Source organism: Condylura cristata, unplaced genomic scaffold, assembly GCF_000260355.1.
Source record: "Condylura cristata isolate star-nosed mole 26May11 unplaced genomic scaffold, ConCri1.0 scaffold00008, whole genome shotgun sequence".
Taxonomy (NCBI): domain Eukaryota; kingdom Metazoa; phylum Chordata; class Mammalia; order Eulipotyphla; family Talpidae; genus Condylura; species Condylura cristata.
Window position 1 is genome coordinate 36,232,706 of NW_004567109.1, and position 23,951 is coordinate 36,256,656.

The 23,951-nt window shown below is 33.4% G+C and overlaps 1 protein-coding gene across 5 annotated transcripts in view; it reads left to right on the top strand.

Moving 5' to 3' along the window:
• The first annotated feature begins 411 nt into the window (after nt 1-411).
• ATG4C (autophagy related 4C, cysteine peptidase) overlaps nt 412-23,951 on the top strand; it is a 54,449-nt gene continuing 30,909 nt past the window's right edge. The window contains exons 1-5 of one of the 5 annotated variants that reach the window (XM_012721991.1): nt 412-561; nt 14,787-15,021; nt 15,295-15,438; nt 17,209-17,292; nt 22,583-22,816. In XM_012721991.1, the coding sequence (XP_012577445.1) occupies nt 15,363-15,438; nt 17,209-17,292; nt 22,583-22,816 (394 nt within the window). In that variant the 5' untranslated portion in view covers nt 412-561; nt 14,787-15,021; nt 15,295-15,362. Of the gene's footprint in view, nt 562-585; nt 703-14,786; nt 15,022-15,294; nt 15,439-17,208; nt 17,293-22,582; nt 22,817-23,951 lie in introns of those variants that run through there. The other 4 variants (XM_012721989.1, XM_012721992.1, XM_004679071.1 and 1 more) reach the window with 4 other exon arrangements.

The window sequence follows — 23,951 nt, forward strand, 5'->3', positions numbered from 1 at the left end:
TGTCTTGTGTTTCAATCCTTGAAAATAATCTGAATGTGGAAAATGAAAAAACACACTACTTGGTATTTTCTAAGTATTTATCTTCTGTAGTCCTAAGTACAGCTTAATTTGGAGTAACCTTGACAACAGGATAGAAGGGAATACTAGTATTTTAACCAAAGTGGAGCTTGGTAGGAAGGTGTATTATCACTATAAAGGTATTAGAGTCTTCTGAAATCCCAACTGGAGCTGTGTGTGCTAGCTAAAAGGAGGGGGCATTGCATGCTGGATCTTGTAGTTTCTGAGCTTGAGAAGAGGGAGTGTTTAATAGCATGCTGGGAGTTGAAGTTTCATACACAACAGGAAGTCACGGTAGGCATAAAGCGGTTTGTCTAACGGAGACACCCCTTTATAGATGGATTTTACCTTGGCTCCGCGCTCGAGTATTAGCGAGTTAACCGTTTGGGATGGCGAACGGCTCAGAAAAAGGGATGGATGAAGTAACCGGAGTAGGCGGGCGCCTGTAAGGGATACAATGGTTACAGCCAAACGAGTCTTGAGTGCCCCGGAAGTACTGATTTAGTGAGTTTCACGGGGTTGTCATTCCTCTTATTACGGTGGCCGGGAGTTCTCAGTGCCTGTGGCTGCGGCGCTGAGGTTGGAGTGTCTGTGTGTGCGGGCTGCTTTTGTGGCGGTTGCTGCTAGAGCTGGATCATTTCCCGGGTTGGTGGCTCCTGCACATCGTTTAAACTACTCCAGTTCTGTTTCGGGGAAGGGTCAACTGGATGCTAGCGGAGTCAAGAGAAGGTTGAGGCTTAGTGTCTCTGATCCCCAAATGATCTTGTTTCTGGGGGTTCCTGCCCTTAGACGAGACCGTATGGTCAGCTCTTTGGACTCTGTGAGGGTTTTAGCGCCTCCCTTTTCTCGCCTTCCTAGTGTCATTTGACTTTTGACTCTTCGCCCGGTCCTGGGCTCCAGAGATGATAAACCGTAAGCCTTCCTGCGGGCAGCTGTTTCTCTTCTTTTGGCTTTTCTTAGGTGGTTCAGAGACGTTCCCTAAGCTATCACATCTGTTTAATTCTTTCCCTATTTCTCTCCGTTAGAAAGAATAAGGCTTCCCCCCGCCCCCGTATCCCCCACCGTCCCCAAGTAGGATCCCTGAGATCTGAATCTTCTCATTCCTAACCCCATTCCTTCTTTTTGGTCTGTGTTACTACTTTAGATCTTAAGGCACTTGGCTGAATATCTAAATGCTTATCTTTCCAGACATTAACATTGTGCGATGACTTTATTCGGTTTTCGCTTACCCTCAACTCCTCCATCTCCATCCATATCTAAGAGTATATTAGGTTGGAGGTTTGAATATGTCATTAAATATAATGACTGACTACGAGAGATCTCAGTCTTCAGCGTGTCTGAATATTGAGTTTCTATTAAGATTTCTCTGGTTTACATTTATGTTTTGTAGTGCCTATGTATGCTATCTTACAGGTAGAGAATACCTCGCCCTACAGTTCTTTGTATTCCATTTACTTAAGTTGTATTTCCTCCCTTTTATTCCTACTCAGATCATATGTCCTTAGTGAAAATTTTGCAATGACTTTGTTAGTTCATAGTAGATAGACACAGGAAATCCTCTTTCTTCCTTGTTAGCTTGTGATTTCTAATTGTGAGTTGTTGAAGTTACCAGAGATTGGAAAGGCTTTGAAATGTGAAATCTATGTATGTTCCAATTTGCAAAGTAACAAAGAAGAATTTCTAATTAATCCAATAATCTAGTGCTATGTTGAATTAATTACCAGTTCATTTGCTGTAAAATTTTGGCAACTGATTTTGGCAAGAGTAGGCAATACAAGAGGTTGTACAGTTTATTAAAAAGAGTTTGAAAACCATTTAACAGGTGTTCTTTTATGTAGACTGGAATGTAAATATTGAAAATTTTGTTTTAATTGTTTTGGAGGCACTTCTATGTACTTAGATAGATCTGGTAACAACAGCATTCTATAGTACTCACTGATGTTTCATAGACAGAAATTTTGTGTTTACAGATTCTTGGAGACCTTGTAACTTAAGTAAGCTTGCAGTTTCTATTCTGATTGTTGCGCTATAGAGAGTCTACAGTAAAATTAGCAATCAAATATAACCTATATATGTCAGTAAAATAATAGCTACGTGGGGATTACTCCTAATTAATCTGAAATGGTTTCAGTCATACTTAAGGTTTGGGGCTAAATGCATGATGAAACAGAATTAATTCACTCATGGAATTCTTTACATTTATCATAGATAAACAATAAAAGGTTAGACATTACTGAAATATTTTATATTTTTCCTGAGATTTTATTCATTCAGTAGGAATTTATTGAAAACTTCTACTGTTCAGAGAAAGGAAACAGCAGGTAGATAATTGATTATAGGTAGTGACTCGATTGCTTTATATATTCACTTTCTTGCATATAGTAGGTATACAGTGTTGGTTGAATTTGAAGCCAATATTTAAATGAATGATGCTATGTCAAGACCTCAGATTGGAGGCAAGGAGGAGTTGAGTAGATAACTGTAACCATAGTGGTAATGGAGGAATGAAGTGTATTTGTCAGTTGTTAGTGAAGAACCAGTGGGCTCTTTTAATAATTGAACTTGGGAGTAGAGTGGTGACCAAAGGGGGGCGGGTAGATGACCAGGTTTGAATGTAGTGGACTAGAAGGTATGTAGATTTGCCTATTTCATTAAATTGCAATATGGATCAATATCTTATGAAGTACTATGAAAAAAATACCAGTTAGACAAAGATTGTTGATGTAAGCTATATTCAATTTCAGAGTTAAAATATCAATATGTGTGATTTAGAAATGATGAAACAGGGTACTTTCTATGATTGTTAGCATTATAACCACTTTGTTTTGTACTATTAATAAGTTTTTAACCTTTGACATGCATTCAGTCACTTAGCATTTATTTATTAACTGGACACTCTTTAAGGTCACAAGTATAGTGGTGAATATATATGGTTTCTACCCTCATGGAACTACTGAATAACAGGGGAAGCAGACGTAAATCAAATAGTCTATCAAAGAAATTTAAAGTTGCAGCTATTTTTAGTGCTATAAAAAAGGACCTTGATGTTACAAAGAGGAAAAACTGATTACAAAGGGGATAAAAGTATGGATGTAAAAGATCAAATTAGAGATGATAATATTTTAGACAAGATGGTAGTGAAAATAGAAGTGGGTGGATTTTAGCGGTGTTTAGGAAGTGAAACTGAGTGATAGATTGGGTCTGAGGAATGAGGGAGAGGAAGCTCTTTAGTGAGCAGGGATGCTGGTCTAAGATAAAAACATTTGGAAATATGTTCAGATTTATTCAGTATTTTTTATATAACATTCTCAGCCACGTTTCTAAATTATAACATAGTTATATATAATCTTTATTTTCACTTAAGTTTTGGAAGCAAATTGGGTATTTCATTCACTTGATATATATATATATATATATATGAAAAATGTGCTAGCAAAAAAGTCATACTTTTGATTTATCTGAAATATCTCTGTGTAACTTTTGATAGAGGTGACTCAATACAACCAATTTATTGTTTAAATTATACATTTCATAGTAAACAGTAACTGCATGTAGACTTAGCGTAAGGGGCATGGGCTTTGATCAGACTGCCTGGATTCAGGGTGTATTTGCTATTTATTTGTAGGACTTAAAAACCATTTTTAATTTTTGTGTCTATAAATGTGGGTAATACCAGTGCCTTATAAAATTGTGAGGATTAAATGAGATCCAATATGTGCTTATGTTAACAAAATTTCTGACAGAGTATGAATTTGCTGTTATTATAATGATATGGATCTGAGCATCTGAATTTTTGTGACAACATTGTAATTTTATATTTACTTATAATTAATAAATCTCATCTGGAGAAAAATTTGGTATCACACTTGGAGAAATCCAAATCATATCAAATGAATTAATTTTGCTTATTTACTATATTCTAGATAAGTCAGCACATGTTATTTTTCATATAATTCTCCTCAGAGTAGCAATAATAGGAAATTAATTGTAGATTGATTTGTAATTACTTTATTTTTAGTCAAATTTCTCTGAACTTTTATGTGCTTTTAGTTATGCTTTCTTTTATTTACAGTAGTCCTTTTCTTTTTTTCTTTCTTTCCTCCTGCCTCATTCCCCTCCCTCCCTCTCTCCCTTCCTCCTTCCCGCCCTCTCTTCTTCTCTTTTTTTCCCTTTGTTTTTTTAAGTCCAGGCCAATTGTTTTGTAGATTGTTTCACAAAAGAATTTTATTTGATTGTTTCCTTATAGTTAGTTTCAGGTAAATAGTGTTTTCAAGACTATTACACAGGAGACTAAACTTATTTCATCATACCAGGAGTGATACAATAATAGGGTATCCCATTACTGATAATATCAATCACTTAGGTTAGCCAGATTTCTGTATTCTGAAAAGTAGCTTTATTTTTTGTACTTAATCTGGAGGAGTAATATCTTGAAGTCACTGGATGTCCTGTTTTCTTACTTTTTTTTTATTAGTGGTTTTTGGACACATTGATGATGGCTGTGTAAATGAATCATTTTATTGATGGTTGCTAAATAGTGGCTTTCCAATTCTCTAAAGTCTTCTGGATATTTCTGTTAGCTATCTCTCTAAAGAAGAATTGAATAATTCTTCCCCTCTCCTTTTATTTTATTATCACTTTGTACCCAAAGATGCTTAAAAAAAAAAAATCTGGTGTGTTATTATCTGTGACCATTATTCTTTTGGTAATTAAATTATCACAGCTTTGGTCCATCTCTTCAAGCTTTCTATATGTCCACATTGGTATTTGGGCACATCCTTACTTTCTTGTATAGTAAAATGTTCCAGACTTACTTTGCATATTCTCTATATAAGATCTAGAGTGAGCCATTGGATTACCAGTGAGTCCTGGTTTATTTTCACTGGAAATAGTACTTAGAAACCAGGATTGGCTATTGAATATGAATATTATTAATACAATATCTTAGTCTCTTTAAATGGACACACACATACTTTTTTTTTTTAAAAAATCATGGATTCATATGCTACTTTCAATTCAAATTTTTATCTCCTGACAGCATGGAGAATTCTGATTTTCAACCACATCATATGTGGTAGAAATTACTTTTACTCATCTAATCTGTCTAGTAACACACATACAATAGTTTTGAAATTACTGTGTTGATATTCCCTGTCTGACAACAGATATACTAGAAATGACTTATTTGCTATTTCATGTCCTTCAAATATATCCCACTAAAGATGTAAAGTCAAGGTAGGTGTCCAGAGTTACTGGGATATTTTTGTAATCAGTATAAAATACAGTTAAGTTCCTACTAAGCTACTTTTGAAAAAATAATATAATGGTTCCTACTAAGCTACTTTTTATTAGACGCTGTACAATACCTGTAAAGCTATGAAGTAGATGTAATAGTATAAAGTTTTATCATAATTTATAGTTATAAGAAACTAGAGCAGTTATATCAAATAGGAAATATGCAGCTTTTATCTTTTTAAAACTTTAAAGCTGTAACTCTGTTTTCAAAATGTTATATTATCTAAAATTAGAAATGATGACAAAAATATCAAACAGTTCCATTTCTGTGCCAAAACAATTGTTTGTGAATGTTTTAAACAGTGTCCTCCTTTTGATTCATGATAACAATTCAAGCATTAATCTTAACAATAGAAATAATTGTTGAGAGTACTTTAACTCATTTTAATAAAATGTGGTTAGTGTTTTCCTGTATTTACATCAACAATGGAAAGATTTACGTTATACTTATGTTCTTGTTCTTTGTATTTAAAGAATACCACTTGTGACTGTGTAACTGTGGTATCTGGATGCATAAACTTTCTTATGGGAAACGGAAAAATATTTCTCTTAATAATTTTAATACTATATTTCTATTGTGAGATAAAACTATGGTTAGTTATAAAGGTATTATTAGAGTGTAACTTTTTTTTTTTTGGTAGGGCTGGTGTCTTGGCACTTAGTGGGCATCTGATATGAGCTAGTTGAGCTAAAAGAATGCTGAGAAATAGAATTAATGTTGAGGACAATTATGGTTGACCAGGAACTGCCTGAGAATAGGCACCTGTGTCGCAGGCCTCTTGTCAGGTGCCTGTGGCCCAGGCATGTTGCCCAGGGGCTCTCACCCCCCAGTGTATGTGCTGTGACCATGGATGGTGGGCCAACTTGCTTTATTTAAAATGTTGGGCTTAGCAGTGGTTAGGAGGTTGTTCAAACCATGTCATGTGAGAGTAGAGTGGAGCGGTGCAGGGAAGGGCAGCGCAGGGAAAGTGAAGGCCCAGGTGTTACTGAGGAAGAAGTCAGATGGTTGGGAGGGGAGGGAGAAGGGAACTGTGATCTATTTTTTTCTCTTAGTTTTATTTTATTTTTTAATATTTTTTACACCATAAACATTTGTTTTACATCATTCTTCATTTTGTGCATTTTTCCAGCTCAGTTGTAATCCCCATAGGCCTCCATCACCAGTTCACCCATGTGCCATCACCACAGTCCAGTGCACTTATTAGAGTATAATGTTAATGAGTACAGGAACTGGGTTTCTAGGCTCATTGTACCTCACAGTGCCTTAAGAAGTAGCCACTCAAATACTGGATGAATGAATACATGTGAAACTGTGTGTTTAAATGACATGTAATTACTAGTCAGTAATATGAATGTACCTTTTTCTTGGCAAAGGTAACTAATGAAATGGATTTTGGCCAGATTTATCCATATTTATTTGCTACAAACGACAAGTCACTATGTCTCAAAGTGAATTCTTCATCTTCCTCTTAGCAGCCTTCTCTGAGTAACCTTTCTGCTAAAGGCATCATTTTCCTCCTAGACATCAGATGGAAACCTAAGTCACTTTACTTTCTCTTCTGTGTGTGGCCATATAAGTATTATTATATCTGTATGATGTTGCTAATTCTGCCCTATCAGTTTGTTGCTGCTATAGCCTTATTTTTTTTTAATCTCCTTACAAGTGCTTTGACTGAAGCCCTTATTATCACTCATATAACATTTTCCGACTAGTTGAAGGAATCAGAAATATTTAATGTGGAAGAAGTGAGGGAGTGGAAAGTCTTTATTTGTCTGGCAGGTGTGTGTTTAAATATCTGATGAACTGTCAAATGGAAAAGGGATTCGTTTCAGAGGACACAACCAATACCACCTGTTAGTGGAAATTATAAAGGCAAAGACTTTTGGTTGCAATATCTTTCAGGCAGGGGTAGTTTATAAGTAGTGGTATCATGTAATTATATGGATATTCTAAAAACAGTTATTTTAGTAGAGAATAAAAAGTATAAAATAATATTAAGCCCTTAAATTTGCAGCTGTATTTCTAACTCAGTACAATGCTTATTAAATATTGAGCTCCTGTTCTAGAAGTATTTACTCAGAGGGTGAATGCACACACTTGAAGAGTATGTGTAGAAGAGAGCTGTTAGTATATGGCTGGTTGACAATTACTGGGTCTGAACTAGCGGGCAGGTCATTTTCCTAGAGACAGGAGTGACTTTCCCCCCTTAATCCTTTGAATTTATGCATTTTCTTTTCTTTATTAAAAAAAGTCTATTTATTCATACAGAACTGGGGAACAAGTCAGAGGTGCAGGGGCAGTGAAAGGATTCAACAGAGACAGAGTGGGGAGCAGAACAGGCAGATTGAAGAAGTACACTGCTGAGGGGAGCAGTGGGTGGGTCAGGAGAGGTCTGCCACACCATGTGGGTCACCTTTGGGGGGAGAATGCAACTTGCACTGAAGTGGCAGCTTGCTTGCAGTGCTGCTTCCTAACCTGTTGCCCCACCAGGGAGGGTCCTATGCATTTTCTTTTACTCCTACTTTCCATCCCAGGCAGTATAGGTTTGGAAAGATCACTGATGGCAGTGTACTGTGTGGGAAAATGGTCAAGAACTATTGTTCATATTACTATTTACTCCTTACCAGATGCTTTTTAAGTTCCCTTTCAATTCTGAGATTCTGATATTCTTCAGTTCTTGGAGAGATTAAGTTAATTTTGTTGATTAAATGATTTGACTTAATATGTAGCTTTTTATATAGAGAGTTAGCAGCTTGCAATGTTGTATTTTAAAGTATGAGGCCTCCAGATATTTATAGTTCCCTTGGACACATCAAAAGTTACTAAAATTCTGACATAAATAAAAATTATTTTATCAGTGCCTCCCTGGTGGTGCAGGGATTAAAGTCTGAGCACCATTAAAGAATCGGCAGCCACTATTAAACTACCAACATGAGTTCCATCCCCAGCCAAAGAGCTGACCCATACGGTGCAGCAGACCTCTCCTGTCTCACCTACTGCTGCACTCAGTAGCGCATTTCAGTAGATCCACCTTTTCTTCACCCCATTCTGCCTTTGGTGAATCTTTTCACACTCACACCTCTTGCCTACATTCCAGTTGTTGCATGCATAAATAAGTAAAAAATAAATCTTAAAAAAATAATCAACCTATAGAAAATATTATGTACTTCTTAGTGATAAAATCAAAGATAATTCTTATTATAGTCTTAAGGTAAATGGTTGAAGTCATTTGCATTCTTTGTATCCTACTTGGGTTAGTTGTGATGATGCCATCACAATTTGTGAACATATACCATTCAGTGATGGTTTTACTTATACAAGTTTGGCACGAGCCATGTCTGAGGGTAAATGAGTGTCTGCTCAATGATCAGCTTCTTCAGTTTTGACTTTTTAGATTTAAGAGAGCGCTTAAATAATTTTTTCCCATCTTTATAAAGTAGCTGTGCATTCGTTTAGCCTTTTAAATTATAGACTGTACGCTTGAGGAATTCTAAGAATGCTATGTGTCCTTAACACAAAAGTACTTTTTTGCTACCTATTCTTTACTCCGCACTCAATTTCCGAATGTGCATCCTGCCCTTGTTATGTTGCTTTTCCTTTCCTGAACCTTTTTGCCTTACCTCTTACTGCTTGCTACTTTGCCTAATACTTCGTTCCAAAGAGGCACATTCCAAGTAAATACCTTGGAATACCTTTCTACATATTTTCTACTTTTTTTTTTTGATAAGCATGTTAGGTAGAGAAATTAAACACTGTTAGATTGCAATTAAGTGTATGAAGATAGAGAAGTATATGAAGAATCAGAGAAGAGAAGAAATAGAATTGGAAACAATGATTGATGTTTCTATAAGCAAAAAACTAAGATGGAGAAATAGAGAACAGAGATGACAGACCAACCTATTATGAAACATTCACGGTCAGATAGATTTGATATTTGTTTCTGAATATCAAGTAGGTAGAAAATGTTATAGTAGACAAAATACTTACAGCAGACTTTAGTTCATTTTATTTGAAAGTATAGCTAAAAACACACCAACAATTTTAAATCAACATCTGTATTTCATTGTGCTGCAGAGTACCATTTGGGGAAGATGCCTAAGCATACACAGTGTTTTTATCATTATGAGAATGAGTTATATATTGTAGAGTCAGTCCCTAAAGTTCTGTCTGTCAGGAGCTTTTACTTGGCTTTAAATCCTCAGTGGATAAAATATTCTATCTTTTGCCAGATGGGAGAGGCTGATTACCTTCACCTGTCCTTCATGGACACTGGTTTGAGTACCCTTTACATTTTTCAGTTTATAATTTATTGACTGTCTTAATGCGTGGTTATGGTTAGAAAAGTGACTCTAAAAACGACATCTGAGTCTCAATCGATGATTTTCATATGTTGTAATTTTGCTTTCCAAAAAATCTGCTTAATCTTTGCTCGGCTGTTCACATCAATATCAATATAGTTTAGGAGTAAACCTGGTAGCTTTATCTATTTTACTAGATAAATCTAGTTTACTGAGATACTCTTTAATGTTATTGTTTAATTAAAAATGGATTTGCTAGGATGTAAACAATAAATAGAAATATAGAAATGAATACATTAGTAAAGAGAATCTACTTGAAAAAGAACTATAATTTCTCTAATGTCTTAAGAAATAAACCAGAAATTCCTTCTAAAACATACTTGGAAATTGTGAGGTATGTCATTTTGATGGTTTTCCAGACCACAAAAATAAACAAGAATTTTGGCATGTCATCTAGATCCTGGGGGCAGTCAAACGAGGTATTTTATACCACAGGAGGTTGAAATATGTAGGATAATGGGTAAATCATCATTTACTTCATAATTTACAGAAAAATGAACTTTAATCTGTTATAAAATATTTTTAGAAATCAGAAAAGCTTTGGAAAGGAAATTTGTGATGAGGGTAGTGTATAATTTACAGTGAAACTACTACTTACATGTGATTTCTTCATTTGTAATTAAAACAAAAAGATGTGTTTGTCTTGTTTTTCCTTGGCTTATATACCTTACATACTAAGGTATATAAAGAAAATACCTTAATAGACTGAATTAACTCAAAAATTAGTTTTTTCTTTTCCCTCTTTCAAATATCAATAAAGTTTAGGAGTAAACCTTCACTACACTTATTTTTAGGAGAAACAAAAAATATGACTTAACAAGGGCTATCTTTCAATTAGTTTCATTTAGCCAAAGCTGCCCTGGGGAGTTACATGAGGAAGTTTTCTACAAGACTAAATTTCTGAATCTGATCAGTCTTTAAGAATCACAAGAACAAAGTTCTTAAAAGGAAAAAAGGAAAAGTCACTTTGTCTCAGCATTTATATCTTTCTTACAGACTGTTTAGGAATTTTGTAATAATATAACTTCTCTGTAGATTTCTTAGTAGTTTTAGTTGTTTATTTAGAATTTAACATAACCTGGCACATTAGTATTCTGTATATTAAATTTTTCATTTGAGCAGTTTATTTTTGAATAATTTTATTTTAAAGGTGGATCAGTATAAACAATTTAAATAAAGAGAACTACAAAGAAGAAGGTAAAAGTGACATTTCACCTTAGAGATTTCTACTGCTAATATTAAGAACTTCTCTATATGGTTTTATGCATACCAGAGCCTGTATGTGTGTGTATATACATATAAAATACATACATATATACACACACACATAAACATGTTCATACTGTTATCTCCTGGGTATTTAAAAAATAATTAGTGCATTTTACTTTTTAGAACAATTTTAAGATTAAAACAGAATGGAGTGGGAATTTTATAAAATGTCCATATACTTTCTGCCCCTACAACATGCACAACTTCCCTCACTATAAACATCTTGCACCATAATGCTATGTTTGTTACAATGATGAACCTACACTGACATACTGGTTTTAGCCAAAAATCCACGATTCACTCTTGATGCTGCTCCACTCTTGGTGGTATTCACCATTAGAGAATTTTCACTGCCCTAAAAGCCCTCTGCCTACTCACCCATTACCTTCCACCTCCAGCCCCTAGAAATGACCGACATTTTACTGTCTCCAAGGTTTTGCTTTTCCATATGTTATATAGTTGGAATCATACAGTACATGACTTTACAGTTTGGCTTCTTTCGCTTAGTAATATGCATCTGAATTTTTCTTGGTATCTTTTCATGGCTTGATAGTTCATTTCTTCTTATTGTTGAATAATACTCCATTGTCTGGATGTACCACAGTTTATTTATCTGTTTACTCTCTAAAGGACATCTTGGCTGTGTCCAAGATTTGGTAATTATGGCTACAACTACTATGAACAGTTGTGTGTGGTATTTATTCATTTTATTGAAACATGAATGCATTATAGTGTTATATAAGTTTCAGATGTTCATCATTGAAAATGAACATATGTCTGTATTATATGAAGTTCACTGTTGAAAGCCCAAATTTAAATTGAGTAAAAGGGGACCTTTATATGAGGGATAATAGGATAAAGTAAAATACAAAATACACTGTGAGGATGCTGAGGTAAGGCAGGGATGGGAGAAAGGATCTAGGAGATATAAGGGATGGTGATAAGGAAAAAAATATAAAGAATGTGGAAAAATTACCATTTAATAGGATACAGGTAACAAGCAAGTAATTGCAGTACAGTGTGATGAATGCTATGATACAGGAAGCCAGGATCTTATGAAAGTTAAGAGAGGACACCTGGCTAGTTTGAGGCTTGGAGAAAGGTAGAAATAATCTTACAGTGCTATCAGAAGAAGTGAAACTTAAGTTTGGTCTTAGGAACTAGTGAAATCAAAAAGTGAGGTTGAACAGGAAGGCATTCTTGGTAGAAGGAAATAGTACATGTAAAGGCACAGAGCATGTCATGGCCGATAGCATGCCACCTTTAGGAAGTTATATTAAAAATGGCTTCAGTATATCCAGAGACATTTTGTGGGGGTGGAATGGGTTCAAGAATGGTGGGGGGAGGGAAGTACACTGGAACTGGACTATGGTGATGGCATACAGGTGATTTGGTGATGAGAAGCCCACGGGGATTACAGCTGAGATGGAAAAAGGCACAAAATGATGTAAAAATAAACTATTATATTATTAAGAAAAGATTAAAAAAATGGCTTCAGTATATTATGAGGGAGTGACGAGAGAGGAACTGATTAAGTGGCAGATATCATTTTATGAAGGATCTTGTATGTCATCCTCAAAGCTGGAAGTGCAAATATGAACAAGGCCAAGTTCTTGACATAAATGTTTATAGCTCTAATTCTCATTTTACATCAGCAGTTGTCATATTAACAGCTCTAGCCCATACTTCACTTTTGACTTCCAGATCTCTATATACAATTACCCAGTTGGCCTCTCTAGAATGTATGAAGAGTGTTAGCTCCTTGAAGACAAGTATTTATCTCACTTTGTTCTAAACTGTATCAGTACTGTCTTTAACAATGTCTGAAAATAATTCATGAAATAATTAAATAAATGAGTAATTCTCTTCATGCTCAGAGGCATCTCCATCACCACATATATCAAATTAACAATCTCCTTCTAATCTTCCCCTTTCCTAATTTTCTTGTGATTGCACCATCTATTTAATTTCACAAATTGGCGACCAAGGTATATCTTTGATATATTCCTCTTTCTCACACTCCACGTGTATTTTTATCACGAAGACACTGAATTTTTGACACATTTCCTCATATTCCCTTTCTCTCCATCTCTACTGCTTCAGTCCTAACACTAGTGTCTATTCCTTGGTCCCATACAACAGTAAATTCTCAACATCTACTCTTCTCTCTTTTAGTCTATTCTCTGTACTGCTTTTGAAGTCAAATAAGCTCTCAAATCTGATTCTGTCATTCCTGTTTGAGACCAGTTGCTGAGAGGGTAAAGAACAAAATTCTTAACATGGTCTGTAAGGCCCTTTGCATTCTGACCCCTGTCTAACCCTATGGTGCATCTTGTTCCCTTTTTTTTTTTAACTTTTTGTTCTCTGGTCACATTAATCAGATCTTCTTAACAGTTCATGAGCTTTCCTGCTTCAACTGTAACATATCATTAGTAGCTTTTAATACATATTGTAAAATGGGATGCCTATTGTTCGAGAAGTGAATGTATCAGTACTTTTGAGTAGATATTTATAACCCTAAAAGGGTAATGTTCTGTGCAACATTATTTTTTTGAAAAGCAAACTGTCTGTGAATTATTGCAAATAAGCTTAAAGATTTTCAGTTATAATTTGTTCCTCTTTTAGATTATATTACACATCTCAATTTCCCTCTAGTTAGTTTAAAACAAACACTTACGAACTACATTCATTCTTCTTTTAAAATAAGAAAATATTTTTCCTTTGTAAATGTAAGCTATTCTATTTTTTAATGCTGCAGTATTGAAATAGGAAGAAAATGTACGAATTGTTTCTAATTAAAAAATGAAACAGCTATTAGATTTCATATGAAAGTAGAAACAATCAGTTTAAATGGAAGCCTTCATTCTGAAGATAGTTATTTTTTTAAGATTTCAAGTCAGAGCAGCTGCAGTGTTGGAAAGATGGTGGAGCAAGAGCAAAGAAAAAAGATCCCTTTGGTTCTAGAAAATCTGAAAAAGAGGAAGGTTTATTAGTTCCTCATAACCATCCAGGCAAAGCAGATAGTTTTGGAAAAGGAAAGAGGAAAGGGGATGAACTCAGATTTAAATGAATATAGTGGTTCCTGCATGATCCCTGGTGGTAACAACATAACCAAATGTACCTTAGGATACTAGTCAGGAAATGTCATGGCTTGAAAATGTCAGATAAACATTCTTTGGCTTTTGTTGTAAAGGACTAACTGGGTGAGTTTACTGATGTAAAGGAACACTGCAAGACTCCACCTGATAAAGATTTCCAGTGGTGTCTTTGTCAGAAAAAAAAAGCCACTGTACTACCATAATGGAATGTTACATGACATGAGAATTTCCAAATCTGAAATTTGTTAGGAACTCATCTTGAAATATGGACAAGTCGAGGTTAAGAATAAGACTGACAGGCAGCACAGTGATTGAGGGGCACTTGGGGAAATTTGGTGTCACTTACTTACAAGAAGTCAGTCAGGAAATTGCCTTCCCTAGGAAATATTTCCAGGTGACCTCAGAGTTATGTGTGCACTTCCTACCTCTCATCATACTATGGCCGAGCATGTTACCAAGAATAAAATGGGCTTCCTCAAGAGTATGGACTTTCCCACCTATCCAGGAAGATTATGCCCAGACTATTTAAATTACAAAGCCTTGAGAGCATATATTTTTGTTTTTTGGAATTGTTATTCAAGTCTTCAAAGAAGTTATTTTCTGCCTTCTTTTCAGAAACTGGAGAAGGGTGAGGGAAAACACTAATGTTCATGCAGGCACTTCTTATCACAGTCTGATTCTAAGAAAGAGTTTCCGTGTCTTTTCTAGATCGTCCTCTGCTACCTCCTCAGAAAAGAGCAAAGGACTAATGCTATGGAGGGAGTCCTGCTTTGTCAAATCTTGTATCTTGGATTCAATGATGGTGAATGAAAACCAAGCATTTGTACAAGAAAGCAATGGATCATGCCCAGGGCATATTTGAACCTGGGGGAATTGTAGGGTTTTGTTTTGAAAAGAGCTTAAAATGTAACTAAGAACTCACAAAAACAGTAAGAGAGAAAAGGTAATTTCAAATTACCTTCCCTCATTACAATAAAAAAAAATTGGATAGTCTCATAAGCACCAAAGATGAACTGTTTCTAAATTATTTATTATACTTAGTGAATAATTAGGTGCTTTTTTTGTAATTAAAATAGTTATAGGATATATTCTGTTCAGCCAAATGAGAAATTGGTTTGATAATTTTAGCTCAAGTTGTATCTAATCACTTAAGTAACTTTAGCAGGTATGGCACCATATAGTATGTACTTATTACTTCCTTTTTTTTTCTTTGAAGTTAATACTAAAGACTAAAATTTTCAGATGAATGCAACCAAGTGATGGCTTTTTACTTAAAATTTGAATATGGAGGCCACAGGAACAGATGAAGTTGACAAGTTAAAAACTAAATTTATTTCTGCTTGGAACAATATGAAATATAGTAAGTATATGATTTTAAAATTACATGAATCTAAAAAGCTATTAGAAGACATGTATCATCACGTTTATTAAGTTAATGACAGAATTACTTGTGTTTCCTTGTGAGTGAAATGTTTCTGTAAGGAATGTAGATAAGACTAGTTTCCAAAGAAAATGTCAAGTCATGGTAAACATTGCTTGGAAACTCAAACATACTATGTAGCCCCTCCTCAAAATGCCCTTTCTTGTCGATACTTTCCATTCTCCATTGTACAGTCTTGGCTCCTTTTTCATAGATTAACTGTCCATACATGTGTGATTTATTTCTGGGCTTTCAATTTTATTCCATTGTTTTGTTTGTCTGTTTTTGCTCTAGTGTTATACTGTTTTGATTACTACCACGTTGTAGTAGAGTATGAAGTCAGAGAGCATGATACCTTCATTTTTCTTCTTTCAGGATTGTTTTGATTGTTCTTTCGTGATTCTGTACAAATTTCAGAATTATTTGTTCTATTTCCTTGAAAGTGACATTAGGATATTCAAAGGGATTGAACTAAATTTGTAAAATGCTTTTGGTAATATGGCCAATTATACAATATGGCCACAATGTATATTCTTCCAATTTATTAAGACTGGGTATCTTTCTATTTCTTTGTGTCTTCTATTGCTATTTCTTTTAACAATGCTTTACAGTTTTTAGTGTATAGGTCCTTTGTTTCCTCTGTTTAGTTTACTCTCAGATATTTTACCACATTAGATATGATTGTAAAAGATATTCTTTTCTTAATTTCTTTGTTCTAATTAATGTGTATAGAAATGCAATAAATTTTAGTATAATGATTTTGTATCCTGCCACTTCACTGTAATCATTGATTATTTTTAGTAGTTTTTTGAAGTCCTTTGGATTTCTATGTATACCTTATGGCATATACAAATAGTGATGATTTTACTTCTTATCCAGTTTGGGTCCCTTTTATATATTTGTTGCCTAATTGCTTTGAACAGCACTTCTAAACCTATGTTGAACAAGGGGTCAGAATAGGTATCTCTGTTTTTTCCTAATCTTAGGGGAAATAGATGCAGTTTTTCACTATTGAGTTTGATGTTAGTAGTAGGAAAACTATTCAGTTGAGTCCAGTCAACCCACAGAACTGTGTGATATAAGAAAAAAAGTTTCAAGATTAGGCATGGTTTATTGAATATAGATAACTGAAATTCTGTTCAAATCTTTAAACAGTTTTTTTGTAATTGAGGGGAAGTTAAAGTAAAATGAACAAATCTTAAAAGTTTGTGTATTCGATTTTCCATTCTTTCTCACAACCAAATCCAGATACTGTGCTGTCTTTATTGTAAAATACATATTTTTAACTTATTTGTACTTTATTTGTATTATATTACTTTTGGGAGAATTTTCATTAAAATAATTCATAAGATGTAAAGAAGTACATGAAATTGGTAATATTGTTTTTGGGAAAAAATGTTGGTGTCAGGGACATTGGAAGAGAATTTATACCTTTTAATTTTATACATAAAACATCTGATCTATTTGAAAACAAATTACAATTAAGGTTAATTTTTTGATGCAATTTAAGTGGATAGAATGTCACTAAAAATATTTATCTGAAAGCAGCATTTATTACCTGTATATTCAGTTCATTGTCCAAATATTTTGTTACCTTGCAAAAAATACATATCTGTACTTGAGAATTGCTGATTTGAAGCTAAAGAAATACTGGTAGACTATTAATCTGAAGCCCTGTAACTACAAAACTAATTTTTTTTTTCCATTTAGGTTGGGTGTTGAAAACAAAGACGTATTTTAGTAGAAATTCCCCTGTATTATTGCTTGGAAAATGTTACCATTTTAAATATGAAGGTAAGTGCTAAATTTGTAACCCCTTTAAATTAGAAAGAATTTAGAAAGAATTTAGAAAGAATGCTAGTGGATGCAAATGTTGTTAAGAAGTTCATTTCAAAATAGCTTAAACAATAAGAGGACATTTTCATATACCAACAGGGACTCTCAGTAGGGATGGCTCTAGTTTGGCCAAATCTGTCCCTTGACATCCACGATCCATGTTCTATCCATCCTCCCACTCCACAGAATAGTCATAACTGCTTTGTCAATAGGTTAGGTACTGATGTGTAGCTGGGTTTATAGTTGGGCTTTGAGTCTATTTGATTCATCTATGTATCTATTTCTTTGCCAATGCCATATTGTTTTTAATACTATTTTAAAGATTCAAGTCAGGTAACATTATAACTGTTTCTTTCCTTTGTTCTCAGGATTGTTTTTGCAACTTGAAGCCTTTTGTGGATCCATATAAGTTTCAATATATTTTTTCAATGTCTTTAAAACTGTTGCTGATATTTTGATGAGCAGTGTGTCAACTTTATATATATTTTTAGGAAGGATAGTAATTCTGATTATATTGAATCTCTCCATCAGTGAACAGTGGGATAGGCTTCAGTGTTCTTACGTTGTTCTTTTAAGTCCTCAATCATATTGTAGCTCTTATTTTATAGGTCCTTTACTTCAGTTAGGTCAATTTCAAAGTATATATTATTTTTGAAGCAATTATAGTTATTTTCTTAACTTTTTTACATCTTCTGGTTTTTTTTAGGGGGGTTATATGAAAACAGTTACGGATTTTGTATGTTGATTTTGCAACTGGCTACCTTTCTATATTCATCTTTTGTTTCTAATAATAGATCTTTAGGATTTTCCATTTTGTGTGAATACTGATAATTCATTTTTCAGACCTGGATTCCCTTTATTTCCTCTTTTTCTCCCTGATAGTTCTAGGCTTTTTTTTTTCTTTTATGTAGAAAATTTCTGGTCATTCCATCATTCTGCTAAGGATTTTAGTAAAGCTGTGTTAGCTAGTATCTCTCATTCTGATGGATAGTTTTGTTCAGTTGATTCAATTCTCTCATCCTAAAGGCATTCTGATATCTGATGTTCTGATAGCTAACAGTTCTAAGTACTTAGAAAGTAGTGACTTTCAGTCACAATGATATTATTTTACTACCCTCTGAATCATCTACAATGAATTAATAATGATAAAATAAGATTTTTATACTTGATATCCTGCTATTTAATTTTTAGTTATGTTAGGGCATGTTTACAAACATAAAATTATGTTAGCTATGCTAAATCCATTCTGATCTTTTAAGATTTTAAATTTATCTTGCTGTGTTTTCCGAACTACAAATGTTTCTCTTCCAATGATGTAATTTGTTCTTTCCAGTGTAAGAAGTAAGGCTGTATGTACACTGTTATGTCAAGGCTTTTTAATATAAAATCCAAATGGTTCTTCTTAGAATTATCTTCAAATTCCAAAGTTAAAGAAAAATACAGAATATCTCTGAGCTATTTTTAAGAGATGCAGCTGGAATTTTATCTTTTAGTAAGCTTCACCTTTCTACAGGATAACAACATTCCTAGCTGGTTAGGATTTTTCTAAGGTTTTCTTCATTTTTTGTTTCAGGACACAATGGAACCAGGGATCATTAAGGAAAAAAATTATTTTATAAAAAAATACGCTATAACCTATAATTTGGGATGTTTTCTAGAATACCAGAATACCATTTCTACTTTACGGGCCAAAAACATTTCATATAAACTAAGCAGAGATAAGACTTTTTCCTTTCTAATTTTTGGGTTAAAGAGCATCAGTAAACAGTCAGTCTATTCTAGAGACAAAAATAGTTCATGGAGAAAAGGGACAACAATTCTTAAGAAGTAGAAGCAGTAACATAGAGACTAGAAAATAATACAAGTTTTTTTTTTTTTTTTTTTTTCTGAACTGAAACCAGCCTACAGATGAATGTTTTCCTAGGGAACATTTTGTAGGATGTAAGGAAGGACATGAAAGAAAGATATCAAGGGATCATACTATGTGTGCTCTTGGTTTTTGTGTTGTCTACTGTTTTCAGGATGCGTTGCTCCACATCTTGCCAACATTATGTCTAAATGTGGAAAAATAATTTAGGATCTTTTGAGATGTGGCATTTGCCATTTACTAAAAAAAGAATGCAAGAAAAAATTAGTTATTTAAAGATTCAGTGAAAAAGAGTTGGGCATTTTCCAGAGTTTGTTCTTTATTGATTTTTAATTTTATTCCATTATGGCCAGAGAAAATACTTTCATGACTGTAATATCTTTGAAGTTTATGAAATTTGCTTTATGTTCTAAATATGGTAACCTGGTAAATGTTCTCTGTGTGCTTGAAAAAAGCACATAATATGTGTTCTTTAAGTGTAACTAGGTCAAGTGGGTTGAAGTATCAAGTCCTCTCATTATGTCCTACTAGTTTCTATCAATCATTGTGTGAGGTATATTGAATTATAACGTGTGTTTGTCTATTTTTCTTTCTAATTTGTCAGTCATTGTTTCATTGCTCTATTACTAGGTACATACAGATTTGGAAGAGCTGTGATCAATTAATGAATTCTCCCCTTTGTAATTCTGAATATCTTTATTCCTGGTGATTTGCCCTAAAATTACTTTATCTGATATTAATGTAGCCACTCCAACTTTCATGTACTTCTGGTTATGCAGTATATCTTTACTTTTTTTAATTGTTTACATTTATTCTATTTGTGCTTTTATATTTGAAGTGTGTTTGCCATAGGATTTAGGTCACTGGGTTTTGCTTTTTCATCCAAGTTGACAATCTGCCTTTTAATTAAAATTTTAGATTATTTACATATAATTACTGATTTTGTTAGGTTTAAATTTTATCATACTTGCCTTCTACTTGTGTCATCTACCCTATTCGATCTTATTTTGGATTGAATATTTCTATGATTCCAGTTTATCCCTTCGTTGGCTTACTCTAACTTGATTTAGTGGTTATTTTAATACTGCAGTCTACCTTTAAATGATATGCTAATTCCCACAGAGTTTGATAAACTCACATTAGTATATTTTACTTCCCCATTCTCTGTTTTTTTTTTTTTTTTTTAAAGATTTATTTATTTGTGCATACAGAACTGGGGTACAGGCCAGAGGCTCAGGGGCGGTGAGAGGCTTCACCAGAGACAGAGTGGGGAGCAGAACAGGCAGATCGACGAAGTACACTGCTGAGGGGAGCAGCGGGCGGATCGGGAGAGGTCTGCCGCGCCATGTGGTCACCTCCGGGGCAGGCGGGAATTGAACTTATGCGGAAGCAGCTTTAGCTTCTCAGTGCTGTGCTTTAACCCTGCGCCACCAGGGAGGGCCCCCCCATTCTCTGTTTTTATGCTACTGGTGTCATACATTTTACTTACTTGTATGGTGTTTACTGCACAATATATCATTATTACTTTTTGCTTAAATAGTCAAATGTCATTTAAAGAGATTTAGTAATAAGAAAAAATTACACATTTTGCCCATGTGGTTATTATTATTTCTAACGTGCTTCATTCTTTTGTGTATGTATTTACATCCTTAAGGACTTCTTATAGTGAAGGTGTGCTGGTGATACAGCCTTCATGCTTTGTATCTCTGAAATAGATTTTATTCTGCTTTCATTTTTGAAAGACATTTGCTGGGTATAGAATTCTGGGTTTGTGATTTTTTTTTTTTAACTGGCTGAAAGATGTTGCCTCACTAATATTTTGCTTGTTCTGCTTCCATAGAGAAATCTGATATCATTCTTTTCTTTCTATATATATATGTATACACACACACATATATAAAGAACACATATATGTATGTGTGTGTGTATACATATATATATGTTGCTTATGATTCAGGGATGCATCTTCCTTTTACTCCGGTGTACTTGAAACTAGATGGAAAACATAAGTATAAATAATTAAGATTGTGACACAATGGAAAGTGGAATATAAGGGCAGTGTTATAAATGACAACAAAGTTCATTTAGGACTAGCAATTTTCTAGTAATCATTAGAAAGAATATTAAGAGGAGACCTGATCTTGGGAGGATAAAGGAAATTGATAAATTCTTTAAGGTGGGAGATTAGGAACTATATGCTTGGCAAGATGCAGGATGAGGTGTGAGAGTTATGCACTGTATTAATTCCAAACATTGAGATGTCTCTAAAATGGAAATTTTGGACATATTTATAGTACCATGTTTAATTTCTGGGCATTTTTCATTTATATTTAACTTCAAATTCTAATATTGAGAGAAATTAATTGATAATAGGGACTTGGCATTTGTTTTCATTGAAACTGTATGCTGCAATTTAGCTCCACTAAGCTAAATATATATTAACTTTGGTTGATTGTAATTTTCTTCAGAGTGGACTGGAAGGTAGAGGATTTATGAAGAATAATAAAACTACTTTAACATTCTATAAAAGAACATTGGAAATTGAACTCCTTTGAATTGAAAGTGTAGGCATACTTAATCTATCCACCTCGTCACCCACCCAAACCAACATTTATTAGTAGCTATGTGTGCTAGGCACTGAATGCTGAGATTATAAAGACTTAAATTTTCTCTCTGAGAGTTAAGAAATGTTAAGTCATTTTGAACACTTACTGTTTTGCAAATTGTTGGGTTGTGATTATAGTTTTTATGTAGGAATTTGTGCTAATCATTTTGGAAAAGTCTTTAAAATCTATATGTTGTGGCAGTGATTAAAAAATTATATTTCAACAAAAAAGGTGAGCTATATATTTTAAAAGTTTTATTACCTTAATCTGTGTAGCTTTTTTTTTTGTAATTTGAGTTTAAATACTCATAACACCAAACATAATGTGCGCATTATGTTTATATTTTCAAAACTAGCTTAAATGATTTATGTGCATTTTTACATATTGACATACTAAGATATTTTTATTTGCAAGTCTTATTTCAGAGAGCAGTAATACCTATCCTAAGCCAAATGAAGCAAAAAGAAAAATATATTTCTTTAACCTTTTTGTAAGAGTTGACTGCATTTGGAATGTAAGATCTTATTACTAATAATAACAGTATTAATGCTAATACTTTATATTAGTGCTAGAATGTATAAAACATTTCAGTATGCATTCTCCTTTGATATTCTTAACAGTGATTAGGCAGAATAATATTTATCTTCATTTAAGTAGTAAGTAGATTAGAAAGATTATGACATACTCCCTATTTTAGGCACAGTATGAGAATGTAATACTATCATTGACATTTCTTTACATATATTTATAGTATAGTTTATACTTTTATTTGTAGATGAAAATAAACTGTTACCTGCAAGATCGGGATGTACGATAGAAGATCATGTAATTGCAGGAAATGTGGAAGAATTTCGTAAAGATTTTATTTCAAGAATATGGCTGACTTACAGGGAAGAATTTCCTCAAATAGAAGGCTCAGCTTTGACAACAGACTGTGGTTGGGGCTGTACATTAAGAACTGGTCAGATGCTGTTGGCTCAAGGACTCATACTACATTTTCTTGGTAGAGGTAAATCAAGTCTTTCTTTTTCAAAAATTTGTTCTTTAAGTTGCAAACTGTATAGAATTCCCCAGGATTAATTTGTTCACTCCCTGATATCTTTTAAAATTGTAACTAATCTAGTATATTACATCTTTTTTGACTGAGCCAGGTATTACATTTAAATTTTAATCATTACTCTTTCAAAAATAAATGTTGAAAATACCTGTTATTCTTGGCTACCACTATAAATTAAATGAGTTCAATTTTTAGTAGTCTTTGATTTTTTGTTGTTACTATTTCTTTCCTTTTGATTGAATGCTCTAGATTATTTTCAGTTTCATTGAGCAGGTAAATAGCAGATACTTTGAGCAGTTAATATCTTTACATTATTTAAATCTTAAGATTTTACACTGGATTTAAAATTTTTCTTTATATATACCAATAATGCTTTAAACCTACTTTTGTTTTTAATAATATGATTAAATGTTTTCTTAACAAGGTCTTCATGATTAACTTTTAGACTCTCAAGATTACCATTGTTACCTAACTTACATATATAAATTTTTTCCTAAGGTGTCATCTTTCTTACCATTGCTATTATAATGTGTACATTTTAAGGATATGTTTAGTTTACCATTTTAGGCTACTATGACTAGTCATTAGTATAGTTTTGAGGTGTTAGACAGTTTCTCTGCAATGCTTGGCAAATATTTAGTAACATTTTGCAAGGGTTATTGACAATATTTTGAGACTTTATTCAAGAATGGTATGGATAATGCAAAGAAAGAGTTTTAGACTTTTCTGAGATGATTTACTTTTTCCCCCTGAGGTTTATTTATTTATTTATGAAATTACAGGCAAGAAATAGAATATTTTTCATAGTCTTGATGAAGTCTCTGAGTCTGTAATTCATTTTATTAAAATTATATGATTGGGGACTGTCTTGTTATATAAATAATTGAAATAGTGAGTATATTTGATTTTCTTGGAATCTTTGACCTTTATTGACTTCATTTATTATTTTGTCATTTACTAAAGAATTAATATTATTCCCTAAACAGTGATTAAGTTATTTTGAAAGGAGTATATAAGAAAAAAACATTGTGAAAAGAAATTTAAAACTTTCATGATCAGGCTTCTATTTTAACACATACCCAGTCTA